Below are 22,398 nucleotides of genomic sequence, written 5' to 3'. Positions count from 1 at the left end.
CGGACCTGCACGATTTTTATGCAGGTAGCAGTTTGTACCTGAGTGAGCAGGGGGTATTGGAGACAAGGCCGCGTGTTATGAAAGATGTCGTGCCAAATATTGAAAAGTGGACAGACGCTTTTGTTATTTTTATGACTGTATACCTACAAAGGTTTCCAGACAAATGTATCGAACTTTTACATTACATGTCGATAATCAGAGAGGCAGCGGGTAGAGGGAATAATTTTGCTTGGCGTAAGTACGATGAACAGTTTCGTCTGCGCCAAGCGACCTGCCTGAGGCCTTGGGATAAATTGAACCCTGACCTCTGGTTTAGGTTGATGTCATCACAGGCTGGAGCATCCAGCAGTCATCATAATAATCACACTGTGGGAAATGGCAAAGCCATTCCCAAAAACAAAGGGATTTGTTTTGGTTTTAATGAAGGGAATTGTAAATTCAATCCATGTCATTTTCGTCATGCATGTAGAACTTGTCAAGGGAATCACCCACAAATAAAGTGTAGTTCATTTCGAAACAAAACTCAGACCAACACTAATGCAAAAAACATCAACGCTACCAGTACACCAGGGCCTAGAAAGTGATAAGTTTTCCTTAGGTAAATCTCCCATAAACTTGGCCACACTTGAAAAATTATTGAGAAATCACCCTGACACCACAATTAAAAATAAGCTATTTTTAATAAGCTGGTTTTCAGAATGGTTTTAAATTGCATTATATAGGCCCGCGTTTGCCTACGTTGTCTGACAATTTACCTTCAATTAACAAAAATTTAAGCTATGCCAGGGGAAAAAATTCATAAAGAAATTAGCTTAGGTCGGATAGCAGGCCCCTTCAACCAGAAACCGATATCAACTTTGAGAGTGTCTCCATTAGGTTTAATACCAAAGAAAAATCCAGGGGATTTTAGACTCATTCATCAGTCAATGATTTCATTGATCCCCAATTATGTTCGGTAAATTATACTAAATTTGATGAAGCAATTGTCATGGTTCAGCGCTTGGGAAAAGGGGCTTTATTAGCAAAGGCCGATATAAAGTCAGCATTCCGTATTTTGCCAATTTGGCCAGGGGATTTTGATTTGCTTGGTTTCAAATTTGATGATCAATATTTTTATGACAAGTGCCTGCCTATGGGGTGCTCTCTGTCGTGTGCTTTGTTTGAAAAATTTTCAACATTTTTAGAGTGGGCAGTAAATCAACAATCACATACAGGCGAATTAATACATTATCTTGATGATTTCCTTTTCGGAGGTAAACCAAATTCAATTGAATGTCAGGCTATGTTAGTAAAGTTTGAGGAGGTATGTGATGAGCTAGGTGTTCCTCTCGCTCCAGAAAAGACTGAGGGCCCTACTACAATCATATGTTTTTTAGGGTTAGAAATTGATACAATTGAAATGTGTGTTCGCCTGCCGAAAGACAAAATTAGGGAAATTGTATTAAAAATACAGACAATGCTAGCTAGGCCAAAAACTACATTGAAAGCTATGCAGTCATTGTTAGGCATGTTAAACTTTGCTTGTAAGGCAATTCTTCCGGGTCGTACCTTCTGTAGAAGGTTAATCAATGCGACGATAGGTCTGACACAGCCATACCATCATATCAAAATAAACAATGACATCAGAGAAGATTTGAAGCTTTGGTTGAGATTTTTTGAAACATTTAATGGCATTTCAGTTTTTAGTGAACAATTTTGGACAACAAATGCAGACATGGAGTTATACACTGACAGCTCGGCAAAAAGGGGGAATGGTTTTGGGGCATTTTTTAATGGGAGTTGGACATACGGGGTTTGGCCTGAATCATGGTTTGACTTAGGTTACACAGGTGACATTACAATTTTAGAGTTCTTTCCCTTGGTTGTGGCAGTATATATTTGGGGTGAAAAATTGCGTAATAAGAAAATTTTAATCCGCTGTGACAATCAATCAGTAGTGGCAATTGTGAATACTATGACTACAAAATCAACAGTAGTTTTGACTATGTTAAGGTTTTTCGTCTTGAGGTGTATACGTCTTAACATAATGTTTAAAGCATAGCACATTCCAGGCTGTTTTAATGTAATAACCGATAGCTTGTCACGTTTACAGCTGAAGAAATTCCATCGACTGGTACCACAGGCAGAAAAGGCACCCGTCCCAATTCCGATTTGGCTATGGTCAATTTGTCAGATGAAATTGGACGACTTTTAAATGCTAGTATTTCAAGCAACACCAAAGCTCTTTATGAAAGTGCACTTCGTAGTTTTAATCAATTTCAATCATTATTTACGATCGATTACAGTTGGCCAGTACCACTTTCACATATTTTGTGGTTCATTGCCTTTCATTCAAACAAAGGTTCTACCCCAAACACAGTAAAATCATATTTAGCAGCAATTAGTTACATTCATAAATTACATAATTGGGAAGATCCTACATCTTTATTTATTGTAAAAAGAGCATTGGAGGGTTTTAAAAGGCTCAAAGGCACACCAGATGTGAGGGCACCTATAACATATGATTTGCTTGAAAAAATTGACAGGATATTAAAACTGATTTGTAATTCACCATATGAAACTCTACTTTTTAAAACAGCCTTTTGTTTAACATTTTTTGGACTGTTTAGAGTTGGAGAGGTAGTGTACACCTCTATAAAGTCACAAAGCCCGTTGTTAGTGTCTGATATGTCTGTTACAGATAAGGGGTTGGAAGTTATATTACCTCGCTCAAAAACTGATCAGTATGGTAGGTCAACTAAACTTTTCATTCCAAAAATCCAAGGGAGCTCAGTGTGTCCTTATGGGAATATGGTATCTTATATGAAAATTCGACCAGGCAACCCAGGATTATTATTCATACACAAAAATAATTCCCCGCTGACCCGTTATCAGTTTAGTGCAATATTACGGAAGGCTATTATTTATTTGGGAATCCCCCATCAAAATTTCAAATCGCATTCCTTTAGAATTGGGGCGGCTACAACGTTATCTATGAAAGGAATTTCAGACGAGGTCATTCAAAGATTAGGTAGATGGAAATCTAAGGCGTACACCACCTATATTAGAATGGATAAAATAATTGGGTCATGAAGTTAGAGTTATCCCCCTTTATACAGTTCAGAATGATTTAAGGCTAACCTAGCCATAAGTATTTCAGATATTTGGATTTTGGGATCATCAATTATCTACTGGGTACATCGGATGTCGTTCTCATTGTCGGACCCAAATTTACATCTGCAACAGCTGGGGGCTAAAATCAAGTGGATAGGGAAACGTGGCATGTCTTGGTATGACGTAAGAAGAACCCTGTCGTTGCACTTATCACAGAGTGCTCCTCCACAATTCCTGATTATCCACACCGGAGGTAATGACTTAACAACTACTTCAACATCGGTGTTGAGTGCACGGATCGAGAATGATGTACATTCTTTGGCTAAGAGTTTAACTAATTGCATGTTAATATGGTCAGATATATTGCCGCGGTTACAGTGGCGGGGATGTACATCAATTACTGGGATAGAGAGGAAGCGTAAACGAGTTAATCGGATAGGACGACAGGCTGTTTTGAAAAATAATGGTAGAGTCATACAGCATGTAGATATTACATATGACTGTGAAGGATTGTACAGGGCAGATGGGGTCCATCTCTCAGATATTGGAAATGCAATTTTTCTTAATACATTGCAAGGGGCATTAGAGCTGTTTATGTCAGAAAAGGCGGATGGTACACCTGAAAGTGTAAAATTGATATTTTCCTAAAGGTGTGAATATGTCAATATTGATACTTATTCTCTGCTTTAGGGATGGATGGTGGAACTGTATAAACAGTTTCAAGTGGCATGTGTGGCGAGCAGGCATGAATTGGTTATAAATTTGTCTTTTGATTTGTGTATATTATAGATTGTAAGGGTATACGTACTGGCCCGCTATGGATTTACCCTAGGAGTCGGGGATACCCCAAAATATTGTGTGATAACCAGTTTTTCAATAGACTCCTCCTCTCATTTGCCTAGTGAATCCCAGGGGGTTGAGATGTAGGAGATACATGTACAGTAACTGTATAATGGATACAGAGTTTGGTTTTTGGTTTCTCCGTGGTGGAGAATATGGATATTACTCGCCAAGGATTTACCCTGGGAGTACGATGGAGCCTCGCAGATCTGGGTAGGTCAGCAGGCTATTCGGGTCAGGTACATGCAAACTTTGCCAAGGTTAACCCTGGGGAGGGTGAGTAGCTGATGTGTCCGGTACCAGTTGGTAGATACTCAGCATAGGGTGCTCACCGTTGCATGTACCTGGATTATACATAATGTAATTCTAGTCATTTGTTAGTTTAGGTAACGTTCCTATCTGCTTTGGTTAACCCAGGGGGAGGAAATTACCTGTTTAGGTAAATCATATTTGCCTGCTCGCCACATCTGAGAATAAGTATCCTGCTTTGGTTAACACTTAACAAATATTAAATAGGCTGCGGCCATTTAATCCAAAACTGTGTTTGTTATTTCATTTTTAAGAAAACATCATAAAATAATGTTTGTCCAATATTGATAACTGATAATTATCTTATTAACACAAGCTTAGCAGTTGTATTTTTATATCGAGAAAACACGTAGCACGTGTATGCATTTAAGCTTAAAGACGCTCAACCGCTGACAAATGGTATTTTTTCCAATATCAAAAACAGAATCAGACGATTCGGAATTTTTCTTCAGTTTCAAAAGGTTACTTACTTTATACCATTATCTACATTAGGAAGTTGGGGCTTCTAATTTCACTTAAGATAAAAATATTAGAAGTGATTAATTGCATCCCGAACAAAATCTGTGGCACTATGTTCTATATAGAAAGAAGTTCTGACTGCGCATGCACCAAAAGCAAAATAAATTAATTCACATTATTTTTGTGTTAATTAAATTTATATATACTGTACACGATTAAACACCAATTGTTAATTCATTTGATCTATTTCATATGGAATTAGTCTGTAGACTTCTTATTATACTATCCAGAAATATTATGTTTATGGGAGGGACCAGAAGTCGTGAATGTGTGTATCCAGATTTCCGAATGTCTGGAGCTGCTGAAGATTACTTCATGAAGATATTGTTTTGTTTATGTGGAAATAATGTGTTTCATGAGAAGCAAACTATATATTTTTCCCCAAATAACGACTACTGGTGGGTCCCAGTAGGCCTATATGTTTATTGCAAATGAACAACAAAGCTGATCAGCAGGTACAATTCTAACGCCCTACCTGCAGGGCTCAAATTTAGGATATCATCTTTTCTATTCTTCCTAACTGACTTTATCCTTCCTAATGCCTCCCTTGGCACCGCCTCACTTTTGGCCTTGATTTGAGCGTTCGCCCCTGTCAGGAAGGCTCTGGGTTCTGTCCCCTGGCCGAGTCACACCAAAGTCTATAAAAGTGGTAGTTTCTGCTCCTGCTTAGCGCTCAGCAAAAAGGGAGTGGGACGACTGGTTCGACGGTTGTCAGTATAATGTGACTGGGTGGGGTGTGTTGCTTGGTGTCTTCGGCCGCATGCTCCAGTGATATAGCACTATAAAAAGGGCAAGAGTTCCACTATACAAGAAGACAACATGAATATACCGCAGTCTCCCGAAACACGCACCTCGCACATACAAGCAACACACCGCATACATGGGAGGCCGTCCTTACATGACCATAGCTGTTAATAGGACTTAATTAATCAAACAACAAACAAACACCCCATTCTTGAGAAATCACACCATTTTGACAATGGATAGAATCTACATGTTTACAGTCAATATGATTGACTTGCATGGGGCATTTGCCAGTGACTTTACTTCCACTGTAGGAATTAAAGCAGAACACATATATAGTTATCTTTTCAATTATGTATTATTCATTTCCTCTCTTTATCCGACGATACTGAAAGATACACAATTTTTCTATTCCATATTCTTCTCAAATGATCATTTCTTACTTAATGTTGTCTTGTTAATTATAACCATATGTATGGATGTAGCTGCAATATTGTCGCTCAAAAGACTTTTTGACAGAAAATTGTGTCGTCTTTAGAGCTACAACTGGTGCCTATTACTGCTAATGGAGCAAAGTAATGATTATGCAAACCATTAAAAAAACGTGTGTTTGCATTTTATCATACTTGTGTGATATCGCTTATCTACTAGGCAATAAAACTGAACCACATAAACTATCAAATTCCCAGCGTGGCATTAATTTTTCACATAATACATATGAAGGTCTTTCTGATGGGAATTTATACGGCAAGTCCACAAATTGTGAATTTGACGTCTTGTGAACGGTACGGTAGATATTAAGAATGGTAGTTCGTTTTGGACAATAATAATATGTTAATGCATGTAGACGCATAAAATAATTGGAAACCTAAAAAAAGTATAGAAAACTGCGCCCGAGTGATTTTCAGAGGCAGTGCTCCACTACGACACATAGGGACCAATTCGTACCCGGCCGAAAGGTACAGTAGGCCAGGTACGTATATTCGTTCTAGTATGGATGTAGAAAAAAAATCCAGGTCCTTTAAGGCAATCTTGATATAGTATGCCTCAACATCCGATCAGTACGTAACAAGCTTGATGTTATTGAAGCAGAACTTAATAGCAAAGATATAATTTGCTTAACTGAAAGCCATTTAAATAAAACGGTAATTGATTCTGATTTATGTCTTGAAATTTTTTTCTTCAAAACTTCTTAGAAAGGACCGACACCTGCGACCCAGAGGTGGCATTTTAATATATCATAAGGAAAATGTCATTGTAAAGAGAAGGGGTGATTTTGTGACAAACGATTTAGAAGTATTGTGGGCTGAAATTGTATTTGGAAATAGTAAAGTAATTTTAGGATAATATATATAGATATCCAGATAGGAATACTGACTACTGGAATAAACTTGATACTATGCTTGATCATGTTACTGATAACTCGAAACAAGCAAATGCTGATATTATTATCACTGGTGATGTTAATGTAAATATGCTCACCATACAGCCTAATTCCACTTTTAGTAGACTCCTCATCAAATATAATATGATAAACTTTGTAAACGACTTTACAAGAGTAACACATGCTTCCTCTACCTCAACTGACATTGTTCTTACAAATAACAATATCATTGTTAAAAATACACATATTACACCTCCGATATGCAGTGATCATTCTATTATTAATTTCAGTTTTTGTCATTCGGGTTTTAAACAACATACATATGCTAAAAACATATATCTCTATAATGAAGCGGATGTTGTCAAGATGAATCAAATGATAAATAATATTGACTGGGTAAGTACTACACCATGATGTAGATAGTTTCAATTCCATACTTAGTGATACTACAAATAGGATTACGAATGAATATATACCCTAACAGAAAATAACTGTAAAACCTAATGACAAGCCATGGATGACAGGTGAGAATAGGCTAAAAATTAGAAATAGAGTTCATAAAAAAGCAGTTCAAACTAATAATCCAGCTCATTGGGAATTTTTTTTAGAATACTTAGAAATGAAACAATAACTTTGATTCGTAATGCAAAATCTGTATATTTGGAAAATTTAGAAAATTCTTTAAATGATATAAATGCAAAAACTCTACTTAAGTTCAATAATAAACACTATAATTCCACTATTGAATTATAATAATTCTTTCTTGTTTCATCCAATAGATATGGCCGAATGTCTTGTTGACTAATTTACATCAATATCAACTTCTTTTGATAATATTGATCCCTTACCTGCTGTCTCTAATTCTCCTAACATACTTGATAATATTTTAATTCAGGAACAGGAAGTCAGAGATCAATTAACAATAATAAATGGAAATAAACCTGCTGGTTCTGATGGCATTACACCTAAGGTCCTGAAACTTCTTTTATCATCAATTGTTACACCCTTAACTATTTTATTCAACAAAAAATGTCAACTAGCTTTGTTCCTTCTTCTTTGAAACTTCCTGATATAAATAATGTTTTCAAAGGCAAAGGTAGTGGTAATGATATATCAAATTACCGACCGATTTCAATAACGTCTTGTCTTGGAAAAATATTAGAAAAGATTATTTTCAAGCATTCATACAATCATCTTGTTGAACATGAAATGTTATCAAAATTCCAATCAGGATTTATTCGAGGAGACGCAACTATTTATCAATTGACCCATCCCCAATCGGAGCTAAGCTCCGCCCACTTTCCCGAAGCATGGTTACTGTTGCTAGGTCGGACAAACACTGAGGAAAGATGGCGGATGCTGCGATAATCCGTGCAGCAACTTGAAGGATCTTCCGCACGACTATTCTTTAAAAGTATTCAAAAGAATCCATCAGTTTAAAATCAACACAATAGGCTCCATTGGGGTTTCAAATATTTTATTGAGGCGTATCTTGGGAAAGTTAAACTAACAAAACCAGCATCGATAAACTGTCAGTTTCGGAGCCAACGAAACAAATGACCAGCCGCATCTGCTGCATCTCGACATAAATACAGTGAGAATATCTTTATCTATTTGCCCATGTGTTGCAGGCAAAGTAAAAAAAACTTTAACTGTATATGCAGGCTTTCCATGTGTATTTATAAATGTTTACAAATATTACCTTACCTTTGGCTCCGCCCCCTCGCTCGAATGACAGACAGTTCCGAACGCAACTACTCAGCGATACGTAGCCGTCAGGAAGTACTTCGTCTACAGTAAACACGGCTTTAACGAATCAAGGAAATATTATCATAAAGGATAGCTATCAGGTTCATTATTACTGCAAACACAAGGCAGTCGAAATGAAAATAAAAAACTCACTTGATCTACTGGTAAATGTTCGTTATAACCGTGGTTTATTTACTCTTGACGTAGTACTCGTCAGTTGAGTCACAGGAGTTACCTCGTGATACATATGTATAACTAACTCGGGTCACAGCTGCTTGTATTAGCTCCTATGTTATTTCTCTCGTAAATTCTTGAGCTTGTCTCAAGCACAAGTTCTGATAGCAACTGCAGTCTTACAATGTAGTCTTAGCGACAGTGCTCATACATCTCATGATCAGATAAAAACAATGAAACCAACTCTAATAATACACCATAAATTGCTTTATTTTGCAGCCTTAAACTTTTCTTGAAATCTTGCAATAAAGAATATAGAATGTCCAATAATGGTATAATATATCATATAACACATCAGTTAAATAATACTTATAACCTGTGATGATGAGAAGATAGGTGCTTTGATTTTGAGAAATGTTTTGAACTGATGTACAACATCAGTTTAAAGAATTCTCTGTTTAGAATGTAAAGAAATTACAGAAGTTACAGTATTATGTCAACATGTATACAGTTTATACTGTGTTGTAATTTTGAAATCATTTTCATAAAATATGCATTAAAGTAAAAGCATCATGAGCATATGATTGTAACCTCAGACCTGCAAATTTATGTTCATTAAATGTCTTCTTACAGCAGGGAAAATGGCATGTTATCATTGTTATGCCTTTTCTACATTTACTTTTGATATCAAAATTTTACGTGTACATAAAATGAACAAAATTATACCAAAATTGTGTTGTAGCGGGAATGGATTTTTAGTGTTAGGAATCATAGTTTACAACGTCTGGTTGGGTTATTTATGGGCCAGTTGTTATTCTTGGCATACCTTAGTTGAAATCTCATGGCCTATATTGGTTGTGGGATTGATACTTCGGCATATTTTGCAATAGTATTCTTCGGTAGCTTCTCATGTTGATATTTTCTTGTGTTTTTACCGGATGTAGACGCGTATCTCCTTCCGTTTGTACTTAATAGCCATTGGCCGATAATTTGGATTACGTAATTTCATTGGTTAATATTTTCTATAGCATTAGGCCAGGATCGAGTATTTCGTAGCTTTTTGCACGAGACTTTTGCCGTATTCTACACGGGGTATAAATTGATGTGTAACGTGATAATTCGTCAGTCTATAGAAGCCCTTGGCTGGTAGGCTCACTTCCTATTTCTTTCTAGTCCCTTCTAACGTTAGGAGTCGGGCGGTGACTGTGGGTAGGTTTATTAGGTGCTAAATGTTACAGTATTGCTAAGATGTTAGCTGTAGGTTTACACTGAAGGTGTAGGTATTAGTATCTGTATATTCTACGGTCCCTTGGGTTATATATTTGTATCGTACTTAAGTTATGGGGAAACGTGAGGAAGTTGAGAGAATCAGTATATGTATATTGTGATATGTTTTACCTTCGCAATCCATGTATTGTTAATAAATATATCGTTAAGTTTACCTCTGCTTTGACTTTTACTTCATGGTACACGAAGCTGGTTTCTTAGGTGACCTTTGACCTTGTACTCAACGGACGTATAGGGACGGAACCGCGAGTGATTCCATAGAACCTGGGTTACTTAAGGTTTGTGACATAGTAAAGGACACGACAAATCGAACCGTTACAGTGTAATGAATTCCAGAGATGAACTTGAGATTACATTCCTCAATCTCCGAATGAATGTTAAATCCTTTGTCGGTCATGATGCCATCCATATCATGTAGGTATCTCTCCACAAGCTTTTTCAGCATTTCCCGACACCCTGACTGCTTGAATATTTCCTTGACATAAATTCATCAAATAACACAGGTATAAAAATAATTGAACCTCTTGGATCACATGCCACAAGACTCTGAAGTTCAATGTGTTTGTAGACTTATAATCCGAGTGGGTTTGGAATACGCAGACAATGATGTTGGTTTAGAAATCTTTATTTCTGTGCAATCAAATACAGCAAATGAGGTTGGAAACTCCAGCTGGTGAACTTTGGGCATGTGTTCATATATAACATCTCTTGATGGCCAGATAGAAAATTCTCCACATCATAAATACAAGTAATCCATCCAGTTGGGAACAATACACTTGCAGTTTGGTTTCTAAAGCCAAATCTGTAACCAAGATTCACATAATCAAAGTCGTGACAGACTTTCAATATAACTACATGTAATAACAGTTGATTTTCAACAGACAGTGACATAACTTCTTTCTGTCCATTGGTAGGCAAGTTGATAGGATATTCTGCAACATCTGATACAGTACAAAAAAGTTCACAATATAATCATACTGTTGTGTTGTAAATCCAGTGTAGTATCTGAACTGCTCCTCATTTGTCTCAAGTTCATGAACATTAAAATGATGTTATTGCTTGTCAGTTTGAACTGAAGAGCTGGAAAATTTTTCTCTGTAATGTTTGGTATCTGCATAGAGTGTCAAAGAAGATTTTTCCTGTCTATGTTGGATGTTCTCTTAATTGCCAAATTACAAAACGTCCATCGGAACACCCCTGAAATCAAATGAAGAGATATATCATATATATATATATAAATAATTCCATAAACTCAAACAATGCTTCTTAGTTCTTGACACTAATCTCTCATATAGACCTTTTGAAAATCAAGACATTGTATATATTATATAACATTTTGCATTGGTTAGTTTATATTAAAGCCTTGAAAGTCTGTTTGGTCAATACAAATAATTAGTTTAAATAATTTAAAAGACTTATTAACATAAAATTATCCTGTAAACCCTTGTTTTCATTTCTTTTTCAAACATTGATATTTATTCGTTAACAGTCTCAGCCTCTCCAAAGGAAGTTGGGATGGGGTCGCTTCATTTGAGCCTTGACATTCTTTAATTTCAGACTCTCATATATAATTTTATCTCAAAACTTTATTAACATATGCACTGCTGACAAGTAAACATATCATGAAATTTAAAATAAAGGCATCTATTTGTGGAATATTAAGAAAACAATCTGGATTCAAGCACAAGTAAGAAAATTTTTACAATTATCTTCAAAAAGTGTTCCAATGTTGGGTAGCGTCACGTTACTCCTATATAGAAACGAAATTGATTTGTTTTCTATGCATCCATACACTTGCGGCTGCAGTACTTAATATGAAATTTGATAAACTCGTTAAATAATTTGACATATTAAATTATTACATACATGTATAATTGTATGACCTCTACAGACACTTTAGCCCTTCAAATCTTGATTTCAAGTAATAATACAAGTATAATTATAGCGTAATTTGGGGCCGTGCCAGTTTGTTGGTGGATGAAAGCTGGAGTACCCGGAGAAAAGTACCTCACAACTGCCCCTCATGGTATTCGAACTTGTGACCCAGAGACGAAGGGATTGTGGAATATATTGGGACATCTTCAATCACTCGGACATGTACAAATACTACAATGGAGGTACAACTCTCACTGATGTGAATGTGTTGTAGCCTGTACACATAATAACTGATACTTTGTAATGCATTGTAATCAATTTACCTTTCCTGTTTACTGATGGTGGAAAAATGATTTTTTCCTCTGAGGTGGTTGACGCACAGGGTGTGAACCTTTTGTGTCTCTGCTATTAGGCCCATGCCCGCCATGGAAGTGCTGATATGAAACAAAATGTATTACAATAATTAATATTACTTTAAATTAATGGAGTCAATAAATATGCATACTTAAAAACCTTGTCCCACATGTTGTTAGATCTTTGTAACAGCGACCCCGAGTTGGAGTATCGGTGTATAGTATAAAATAATAATAAAAAAAAAATCACAAAATATTTGGTCCAAACTCACGCTTACATGTATAGAAGATGTACGGTACATTCTCTTAGTTGTATATATTTGTAATCCTAAATTAAGAAACAAAAATGCAGACTTCAGTCAAAACCTAAGTTTTTCTCTTTATGTGACTGGGTCAATGTTTCGTGAAATCGGGGTCAGGTCATCTTATATACCTAAAACCCCTATATAAATATAAAATACATGCGCTGTGTTGTCTGAATTTACATGTCCCTGTGTCAAGTACTGTTATGTAGCCTTTAGTGAATGTTGCTGTTATGACTTTTGACAGTCTAGCTATGAGACGTGATAGCAAGTACGTTTCTGCTGAAAGATACTCTTGTAAAATCCTTGTTGTTAATTTTTCCTACATGGTTTGTTTGTTTAGTTTTACGTCCTATTAACAGCCAGGGTCATGTAAGGACGTGCCAGGTTTGTTGGTGGAGGAAAGCCGGAGTACCCGGAGAAAAACCACCGGCCAGCGGCCAGTACCTGGCAACTGCCCCACATGGGATTCGAACCCGCATCCCAGAGGTGGAGGGCTTGTGGTAATATGTCGGGACATCTTAACCACTCGGCCACCGCACAATTATTCTCAAAACGTGTTTCAATATTGATTATTACCCGCATATATCAGCCCCCCCCCCCTTAAACTAAATACATTTTCACGGGGAAGTAAATTTAAATGTGCCATGTGATCATTGATTGCTGAAGTCTATTTCAAGTTACATGTGCATTAATTCCTCAACCATAACTTCATATTCTCTATACCTGCTTGAAATCGAAATCGCACGTAGGACACTAGTGTCACTGTTGATTGATCTGCATGAATGCTTCCGTACAGTAGTACGCCTACTCACTGATCAAGCTACCTGTCGTCTGCTCGTTCACCGACTGGTCACGTTTTGCATTGATTCACTACGTTTATATCGTTTCGTACACATATCTAAATAAGCTATATCACTATTCTTATTCTAACTTTGGAATATTTAAAAATAATTTTTAAAAAAACTTACGAAAACGTACCTTTGAACAAAACGTGTTTGTCGATTTTGTCAACATCCAGCTAATCGTGGAGTCTGTTACATGTGCGAATCCACCTCAACATCGATAAATGTTGCTCTTACATCTCTCACATGGTCCGGATACCGAATGTCAAAGTTTCATAGACCAAATGTGCATCCTTTCACCGTTATAGTATCAGAAACGGTCGTAAATGTAAAGTCCAAGGCAGGTCGGTCAAGCGCCGTGTTTGTCCGACCTAATGGCGGGGGGCGTGACGACAGGACCGAGGTGAAGGGGTGAATTATTTTCATTGGTCAAAAAATAAAAAGGGGCGGAGTCGGGGATGGGTCAATTACTCTCAGTGTATGGCACAGTTATAAAAAAATAGATGAAGGACTAGAAACAAGATCTATTTTTTGTGAAATTAGTTAAGCCTTTGATCGGGTTTTGCACCTTCCTTTATATGCTTGAAATGTATGGTGTTAAAGGTAATGTATTAAATTGGTTAAAAAGTTATTTAGATAATCGTCAACACAGAGTTATAACTGAAGGTTTCTCCTCTTATTATCGTCAGGTAAGTGCGGGTGTCCCCCAGGGCTCGGTTCTCGGTCATTTCCTTTTTCTAATCTATATAAATGACATAACTGATTGTATAACAAATGATAAAAGACAATTTGCAGATGATAGCTCTCTTTTAAAGGTCACTGACATCCCTCCTTTAGATACAGCAAATAGTTTACCTAAGGACCTTTAAAATATAGATAAATGGTCTAAAAATGGGATATTCAACCCAGATAAAACAGAATCGCTTACTTTCAGTCGCATTACATGTCCAGATGTCTTATTCCAAAATGAGGTTATCAAAAATGTCAAAAACCACAAACATGGTAGAATTTCTGAATCCCATAGCCACATGGACTTTCTGGGCTGTATCTGGTGGGTGAAGGTAATTTCCTCATGGCTGCTGCATTCTCATTTCTTTATTATTATACTCTTTAAAAAACAAAATTACTATCTATATTCTCATTAAAGGGACATGAACCTTAAATAAGTTGTTCTGTATGGTTAGATACGGTCTCAGATGTTTCATGAATATTTTATGACAATGATTGGTTATCTAAAACGACAGGAAAACGTGGGGAATACCTACTCCAAAAATGACAAAAATAGAGTCATATTCTATTTTTGGAACACAAAACGAAAGCTGGCCGAAAGCGAGGTTATAATGAACAACAAAATTGCTGACATGACAAGAAATATTAGGTTCCCACATTTTAAGATTATTTTCTAATTTACGATGGTAGACAAATAAAGTTGAAGCCCATACTAGTTATAAAAAATTGTATTTAGAGTAAGAATGATAAGTCAAACGAGACTTTTCATTCGACAAGGCACCGCGAAGGGAGGCTCCTGATCATGACTTATTGCACATATGTACATCACGCAAGTCTCTTGCATTTCAGCGATCAATTTATATTGACCTACTTTCCAAATCGTGCACGTTACTGACTCTTAACGTACACTGTTTTCTAATGGAATTCGTTTGTGTTTGCTTCACCCACGTTTTTGACCCACCATTTTGTTTGCAGTCATTTAATTTGTGCAGTGCATTGTGGGAGGTCACTAAAGTTCAACACTACTATACTATCGTTACAAAATTCGACCAGGCCGGTTCAAAATACAGAAAGATGGAATTTCCATTATAATTTTTTATTCGACACATTTGCACAATAATCGATATACATTACTTAGTTAGGTATCTGACACGTCTTAAATATGTACTAAAATTTACATGGTTTATTTAGGTTCATGTCCCTTTAATAATATCTCATACTGTCATGACTTCTGAAACATACTTTCAAATGCTTTCAAAAAATGTTTCATGTCATTTGTATATATACATTTTGTTACCGGGGAGAGAACTTACATAGGCACTGCCTGTTGTTTGATCCCATTTCAATTTATTTGAAATAAATTCAAATAAAATTTTGTTGAAATCTAAAGATGGCCGCCAGGCGGCCATCTTGGATTTTGATAGTTAAAGTGTGTTATCGCTATTTCACAGAAAATGCTGAAGGGATCTTTCTCAAATTTCATACGTAGGTTCCCCTAGGGCCCTTGTTGTGCATATTGCATTTCCGGACCGATCAGTTAACTAGATGGCCGCAAGGCAGCCATCTTGAATTTTGATAGTTAAAGTTTGTTATCGCTATTTCTCAGAAAGCATTGAATGGATCATTCTCAAATTCCACATGTAGGTTCCCATAGGGCCCTAGATGTCAATATTGCGATTTGGTACCGAATGATAAAAAAATGGCCGCCAAGGAGCCATCTTGGATTTTGATAGTTGAAGTTTTGTTACTGCTATTTCTTAAAGAGTAGTGAAGCGATTTGTCTCAAATTTTATGTGTAGTATATGTTTTAAAAAGGTTAAAAAGTAGAGAAAAGATCCATCTTTCCATTGTCAGACATAGATCATTCTTTGGTGGGTGCCAAAATCCCTCTGGGATCTCTTGTTATATAATGATGTGTAACATTACTGTCTACACTTGTTGCAAGTAACGCTGTCTTCCTTGATCTCAACGAAATATTGTTTTTAAAGGAATTGAATCTTCTGGTTAACGAAATAACAGTTCAAGGACTTATGCAGCCACATCTCGGGTGTTCGAGATTCAAAACAGAAACATAGAAGTACAACAAAGTGCACAGATATTCTTAAAAAAAAAACTCAGAATAGGAATGTCAAAAAGACTTCTCTCCGCATTTTCAACATCGGCAAAGAGTCTATAGGACGGACGCGCCATCAAGTGTGCGAGATCGTCTTTTATTGAATCTTTTGTTCCAAAACACATTGCATTTGATCACGGAAAAAGAGATTAAGTATTCCAGCACCATACTCGTCCTCTCTTTGGAGGTTTAGTACAGTGTTATTTTGGTGATCGATGGCACGTACATTTACATTCAAATGAGCGGTCAATTTAAATTCCAACGAAAAAGTCTCGGTTTGCCCAAACATCGACCTTTGGTGAAACCAATGAAGTTAGTCAGTACAACAGGCTACATTGCAAACGCCATCAGTCCCTATTTCACCGACCATAGCAATAACGACGCAAACAGTTTGAACCGTATTCTATGTTTGTTTGTTTATTTGATTTATTAACGTCCTATTAACAGCTATGGTCATGTAAGGACGGCCTCCCATGTATGCGGTGTGTTGCGTGTATGTTGTGCGAGGTGAGTGTACTGGGAGACTGCGGTATGTTCGTGTTGTCTTCTTGTATAGTGGAACTGTTGCCCTTTTTATAGTGCTATATCACTGAAGCATGCCGCCGAAGACACCAAGCAACACACCCCACCCGGTCACATTATACTGACAACGGGCGAACCAGTCGTCCAACTCCCTGTATGCTGAACGCTAAGCAGGAGCAGAAACTAGCACTTTTATAGACTTTGGTGTGTCTCGGCCAGGGGACATAACCCAGAGCCTTCCTCACAGGGGCGAACGCTCAACTCAATGCCAAAAGTGAGGCGGTGCCAAGGGAGGCATTAGGAACGATAAAGTCAGTTTGGAAGAAGAGAAAAGATAAGATCCTAAATTTAGTCGCCTTTTTACGATCATGCAATAGGGGCAGCAGGTACAATTCTAACGCCCTACCTGCAGGGCCGACCGTATTCTAAAAGGCAATATTGAGGAAATTTGCGGCTGGCTTGAAGAGGAAGACCTCAGCATTCTGTGAAAGAAAGCAACACTTCACGCCTAATAACCAAAATAAGATGGGTCGTCGAGTCAGCGAATGCTATGATAAAACATTGCCGCTTCCTTTATCACATATTGCCGACTAACCAGATCCCGTTTATTGGCGACTATGTCAGGATTGTTTATGCTATTCGTTAACAAGTACTTACTGAAAGAAGAACTCGACAATAGGACCATTATTGGGAAACCCATTGATGCATTAGACGTTGTTCTCGACTTTACCAAACTTGACGAGGAGCATCTTCGAAACCTGATTTTGTTTGTTTGTTTGATCAATTAACATCCAATTAACAGCTGTGGCCATGTAAGGACGGCCTCCCATGTATGCGGTGTGTTGCGTGTATGGTGTGCGAGGTGCGTGTTTTGGGAGACTGTGGTGTATTCATGTAGTGTCTTCTTGTATAGTGGAACTGTTGCCCTTTTTATAGTGTTATATCACTGAAGCATGCCACCAAAGACACTAAGCAACACACCCCACCCGATCACATTATACTGACAACCGTCGAACCAGTCGTCCCACTCCCTGTATGCGGAGCGTTAAGCAGGAGCAGAAACTGCCACTCTTTGGTGTGTCTCTGCCAGGGGACAGAACGCTCAACTCAAGGCCAAAGGAAAGTTAAAGTCAGTTTGCAAGAAGAGAAAAGATAAGATCCTAAATTTAGTCGCCTTTTTCGATCATGCAATAGGGGCAGCAGGTACAATTCTAACGCCCTACCTGCAGGGACATCGAAACCTGACATTGGGTATATAATATGTCACATGTACATATCAACTCTTAGTAGAAATTGAAACTAACTCGTCTGTTTGTATATTGTACCACTGATTTGTTTTTTGGAAAAGGTCAAATATTTTCTTTCTAGATCCCTACAAAGTAATTTATTATCCATTAAATTGATAAATATGGATGCTTGGCTTTGTTTGTTTGCTTGTTTGATTAATTAACGTCCTATTAACAGCTATGGTCATGTAAGGACGGCCTCCCATGTATGCGGTGTGTTGCGTGTATGTTGTGCGAGGTGCATGTTTCGGGAGACTGCGGTATATTCATGTTGTGTCTTCATGTATAGTGGAACTTTTGCCCTTTTTATAAAGATAGTTGCCCATCATCAAGTTAAGATAATATAAAATCACCTGTCATATCTATGTTTCTATAGAGTAAAAGTCGTTGCTAAGACGGATTATTGAAATGTAATATTTCTTTCTTTGCATTGTTATTACAGCTTAATATATATCCATTCTATGAAACATTTGTATAATTCAGTAACAATCAGTAAATCATCTAGAAACATGTTTGAAATTTACTCAAAATACAGTTTATGAAACTGGATAATGTATTTAAGTCATTGACTCATAATCAAGATATAAACATTTAAATAATTTTCATAATGATGCTTGAACATCTGTCAAGTTCTTATAAATACTCGTATAAATAATCTTAGGTCCGATTCCCTGGTGCAGGAGGTGCGGGCCCAATATGGGCAATAGAGGTAAAATCTTTTAAATCGCTACTTGTCATAAAGTTCTACATACAATGTAACCAAATTAGGCCAGAAACATCCTTGGGGGAAGGGGAATAGAGTTTGTATAAATCTTGGCAATGACTCTCCTGGGGCAGGGGTGGGGCCAGCTAGGGGAAATAAAGGTAAATTCTTTGAACTGAAACCAAATTTGGTATGAAACATCTTTGGGAAAAGGGGAACAGAGTTTGTATGAATGCTGTTTCATATCCTGGGTCCCAAGTCCAGGAGTATCGGGACTAATGAGGGAAATAGAGGTATATCCTCTACATAGTTACTATAATGTATTGTCAGAGAGTACTGAACAGAACAGATTTTGATATTTTAGCCCGCCTGGCCCAAAGGGCTGGTAAGCTTATGCCATGGCGTGGCGTCCATCCGTCATCATAATCTTTAAATCCCTACTAGGCGGAATTCTACAACGATTATAACCAAATTTGGCCAGAAAATCCTTGGCGGAACGGAAATAGTTTGTAGAAATCTTGGCTCCGACTCCCATAGCGTAGGATGGGCGGGGCCAAAATGTGACAAAATAAGATAAATTCTTTAAATCGCTACTCGTCATAAAGCTTTGTATGAAATGAAAGCAAAATTGGCCTAAAACATCTTTGGAGGAAGGGGAACGGAGTTTGCATGAATCTTGTTTGTGACCCAGGGCTTCAATTGTTCGTTTGTCTGATTGATTATTTTAACGCCCTATTAACAGTCAGTGTCATGTAAGGACGGCCTCCGATGTATGCTGTGTGTAGCGAATGTATGCGAAGTGCGTTTTCTTTATTCTTCTCAACGTCTTCCTGGACACAGGTAGGGCGTTAGAATTGTACCTTCTGCCCCTATTGCATGATCGTAAAAAGGCGACTAAATTTAGGATCATATCTTTTCTCTTCTTCCTAGTTGACTTCATCCTTCCTAATGCCTCCCTTGGCACCGCCTTTTGAGTTCAGTGTTCGCCCATGTGAGGAAGGCTCTGGTTTCTGTCCTCTGGCAGAGACACACCAAAGTCTATAAAAGTGGTAGTTTCTGCTCCTGCTTAGCGCTCAGGATACAGGGAATGTGGGACGACTGGCTCTCCCGTTGTCTCAGCCCTGCAGGTAGGGCATTAGAATTGTACCTGCTGCCCCTATTGCATGATCGTAAAAAGCGACTAAATTTAGGATCTTATCTTTTCTCTTCTTCCTAACTCACTTTATCTTTCCTAATGCCTCCCTTGGCACCGCCTCACTTTTGGCCTTGAGTTGAGCGTTCGCCCCTGTGAGGAAGGCTCTGGGTTCTGTCCCCTAGCCGAGACACACCAAAGTCTTTAAAAGTGGTAGTTTCTACTCCTGCTTAGCGCTCAGCATACAGGGAGTGGGACGACTGGTTGGCCCGTTGTCAGTATAATGTGACCGGGTGGGGTGTGTTGCTTGGTGTCTTCGGCGGCATGCTTCAGTGATATAGCACTATAAAAAAGGCAACAGTTACACTATACATGAAGACACTACATGAATATACCGCAGTCTCCCAAAGCACGCACCTCGAACAACATACACGCAACACACCGCATACATGGGAGGCCGTCCTTACATGACCATAGCTGTTAATAGGACGTTAATTAATCAAACAAACAAACAAAATCTCCCGTTGTCAGTATAATGTGACCGGGTGGGACATGTTGCTTGGTGTCTTCCGCGGCATGCTTCAGTGACATAGCACTATAAAAAGGGCAACAGTTCCACTATACAAGACACAACACGAACATACTGCAGTCTCCCAAAACACGCACCTAGCATCTCACACACACTACACACTGCATGCATGGGAGGCCGTCCTTACATGACCACAGCTGTTAAAATCCATTAGAACTTCCTGTCCATACACCTCCAGATTCCAATCTAAAATGTAATATTTGGTCGATAATCGAAGTTTATAACTGTAGATTTTTTAATGATATCAACGTCATTATATTAGTCACCTGTTTATAATGAAATTATTTTTTAATATTCGGATAGTTTAGGAAAAACTTTCCGTTATGGAATGATCCAGATTCGAGTCCTGGCCAGAAGAAAATATTTTATTATTGCAGGAGATTTTCTTGTTTTCTTAAACTTACTATGAAACGGTTTCATCCCTCAATTCCTGTAATTTTGGTAAATTTTGATACTCTGAAATCTTCGGCCACTTCGGCTCTGGCCTTTTCTGGCGAGACAGACGTTGATATTCGGAATATCAAACAAATTCATCAATATGTTGTCAAATCTTCGCTGTTCATTTCCAAGTCCTCTACTTTCGTTCAATTGTTTTCTTACTCCAGATTTTCTTTAGGTTTTCCTCGCGCTGTTAAGAGCCTCAAGTCTGCTTGTACACTACAGTAGCAGACGACGCTATACCAAACATTTATTTTCAATTAGTTTATTTTTTTGGCCTAATGCGGTTTTATTGTCTTAGTTTAAAAGAATACAACTTTAGTTTCAATTAAAAAAATAATCTAGTATTTCTTATTTATTTTATTACCGGAAGTGGCATGTTGAATATCAAATGTCTACATGACCTTCACTTCAGGGTGATTCGCAATATCAGAAATAGGAAATATTCTCCTATGCAAGTCCTTTCTTACAAAGGGGTTACCTATATCAGTCCCCTGCCAGTGAAACCAAAGAGGACTTTTGTGTTTGTTCCCATCTGTCCGGATTTGAGATTCAAAAGATAACTTGAGATGGAATTTATGGATTTTGATCAACTTCACACAAACGTAGCCAGTGAGAAAAAACAGTTTTGGATTGAATTCGGAGTCATAAGGTCAATTACAATGGTCACTGTTACTAAAGATAGATTGTTTAAAAACCAACGGATTTTGTTCAAACTTCGCACATAGGTAGCTTTTGAGAAAATACAGCTTTGGATCGAATTTGGGGTCAGCATGTCACCTACACAGGTTAGCTGTAACTGAAAACAGATTGTGTAAAGATTTTTCGCTTCCAGACGATTACCTGAGAAAACATCAATGGATTTTGATCAAAGGACTTTGGCCATGTCTAAACACGCCGGAACCGGCTCGACTGCATGCACTACTGAAGTGTATTGAAATTTAGTGTAAAACGGTACAGTCAGCTGATCTTCAACACGATTAACGGAAGTCAATGCTACCTTCAGAGCCTACTGTCAACCAAAAAAGGGGTTGACATGCAGTGCCTACATGGAGGCACGAGACTTTTCCCGCAGGACACGATTTCAAAGTTCGAGAATGTATTGAAATCTATATGCTCACACATGTGTTATGGTTAGTAGAGCTTCGCTCTATGCGGCTTTCGGCCGCGCAGAGAGCTGCGCTCTTAATATGAATTTAACGCAAAGCCTCAGAAGAGTGCAGCTTCATATAAAAATGTAAACATAGTTAGGATTATAACCTCAGAATGAGATTAAAACTGTATAAACTTGTAGTCCGATCATTGTTTTTTTTTTGCTAATGCTATTCTTTATTACTTGTGTCTAGCAGTTGTCATATACAGGTCAGAAAGAAATATTCAACTGGATTATTTCAATTTTTTTTCGATCTTGT

The 22,398-nt window shown here is 37.6% G+C and overlaps 1 protein-coding gene and 2 long non-coding RNA genes across 3 annotated transcripts in view; 2 read left to right on the top strand and 1 right to left on the bottom strand.

Moving 5' to 3' along the window:
* The window catches only part of LOC138334385 (uncharacterized), a 98,164-nt gene that overhangs the window by 42,954 nt on the left and 32,812 nt on the right, over positions 1-22,398 (top strand). The gene's annotated exons all lie outside the window — the stretch shown is intronic.
* LOC138334382 (integrase/recombinase xerD homolog) lies at positions 795-3,191 on the top strand. Its single transcript, XM_069283056.1, has one exon. The coding sequence runs from the start codon at positions 2,158-2,160 to the stop codon at positions 3,070-3,072; it is 915 nt and encodes a 304-aa protein (XP_069139157.1). The 5' UTR covers positions 795-2,157; the 3' UTR covers positions 3,073-3,191.
* On the bottom strand, positions 11,185-13,934 carry LOC138334381 (uncharacterized). The gene is made up of 3 exons (XR_011210127.1): positions 13,611-13,934; positions 12,298-12,408; positions 11,185-11,296 (listed from the first exon to the last, which is right to left on the bottom strand). It is a non-coding gene; the product is annotated as an uncharacterized lncRNA (long non-coding RNA).

The sequence above is a fragment of the Argopecten irradians genome, chromosome 11 (assembly GCF_041381155.1).
Source record: "Argopecten irradians isolate NY chromosome 11, Ai_NY, whole genome shotgun sequence".
In the NCBI taxonomy this organism is placed as follows: Eukaryota; Metazoa; Mollusca; class Bivalvia; order Pectinida; family Pectinidae; genus Argopecten; species Argopecten irradians.
This window is presented reverse-complemented; position numbering and strand designations above follow the sequence as displayed.

Excerpts from the sequence above, each read along its gene's own strand:
- LOC138334382 (XM_069283056.1), top strand. The coding sequence starts at position 2,158 with ATGGTCAATTTGTCAGATGAAATTGGACGACTTTTAAATGCTAGTATT.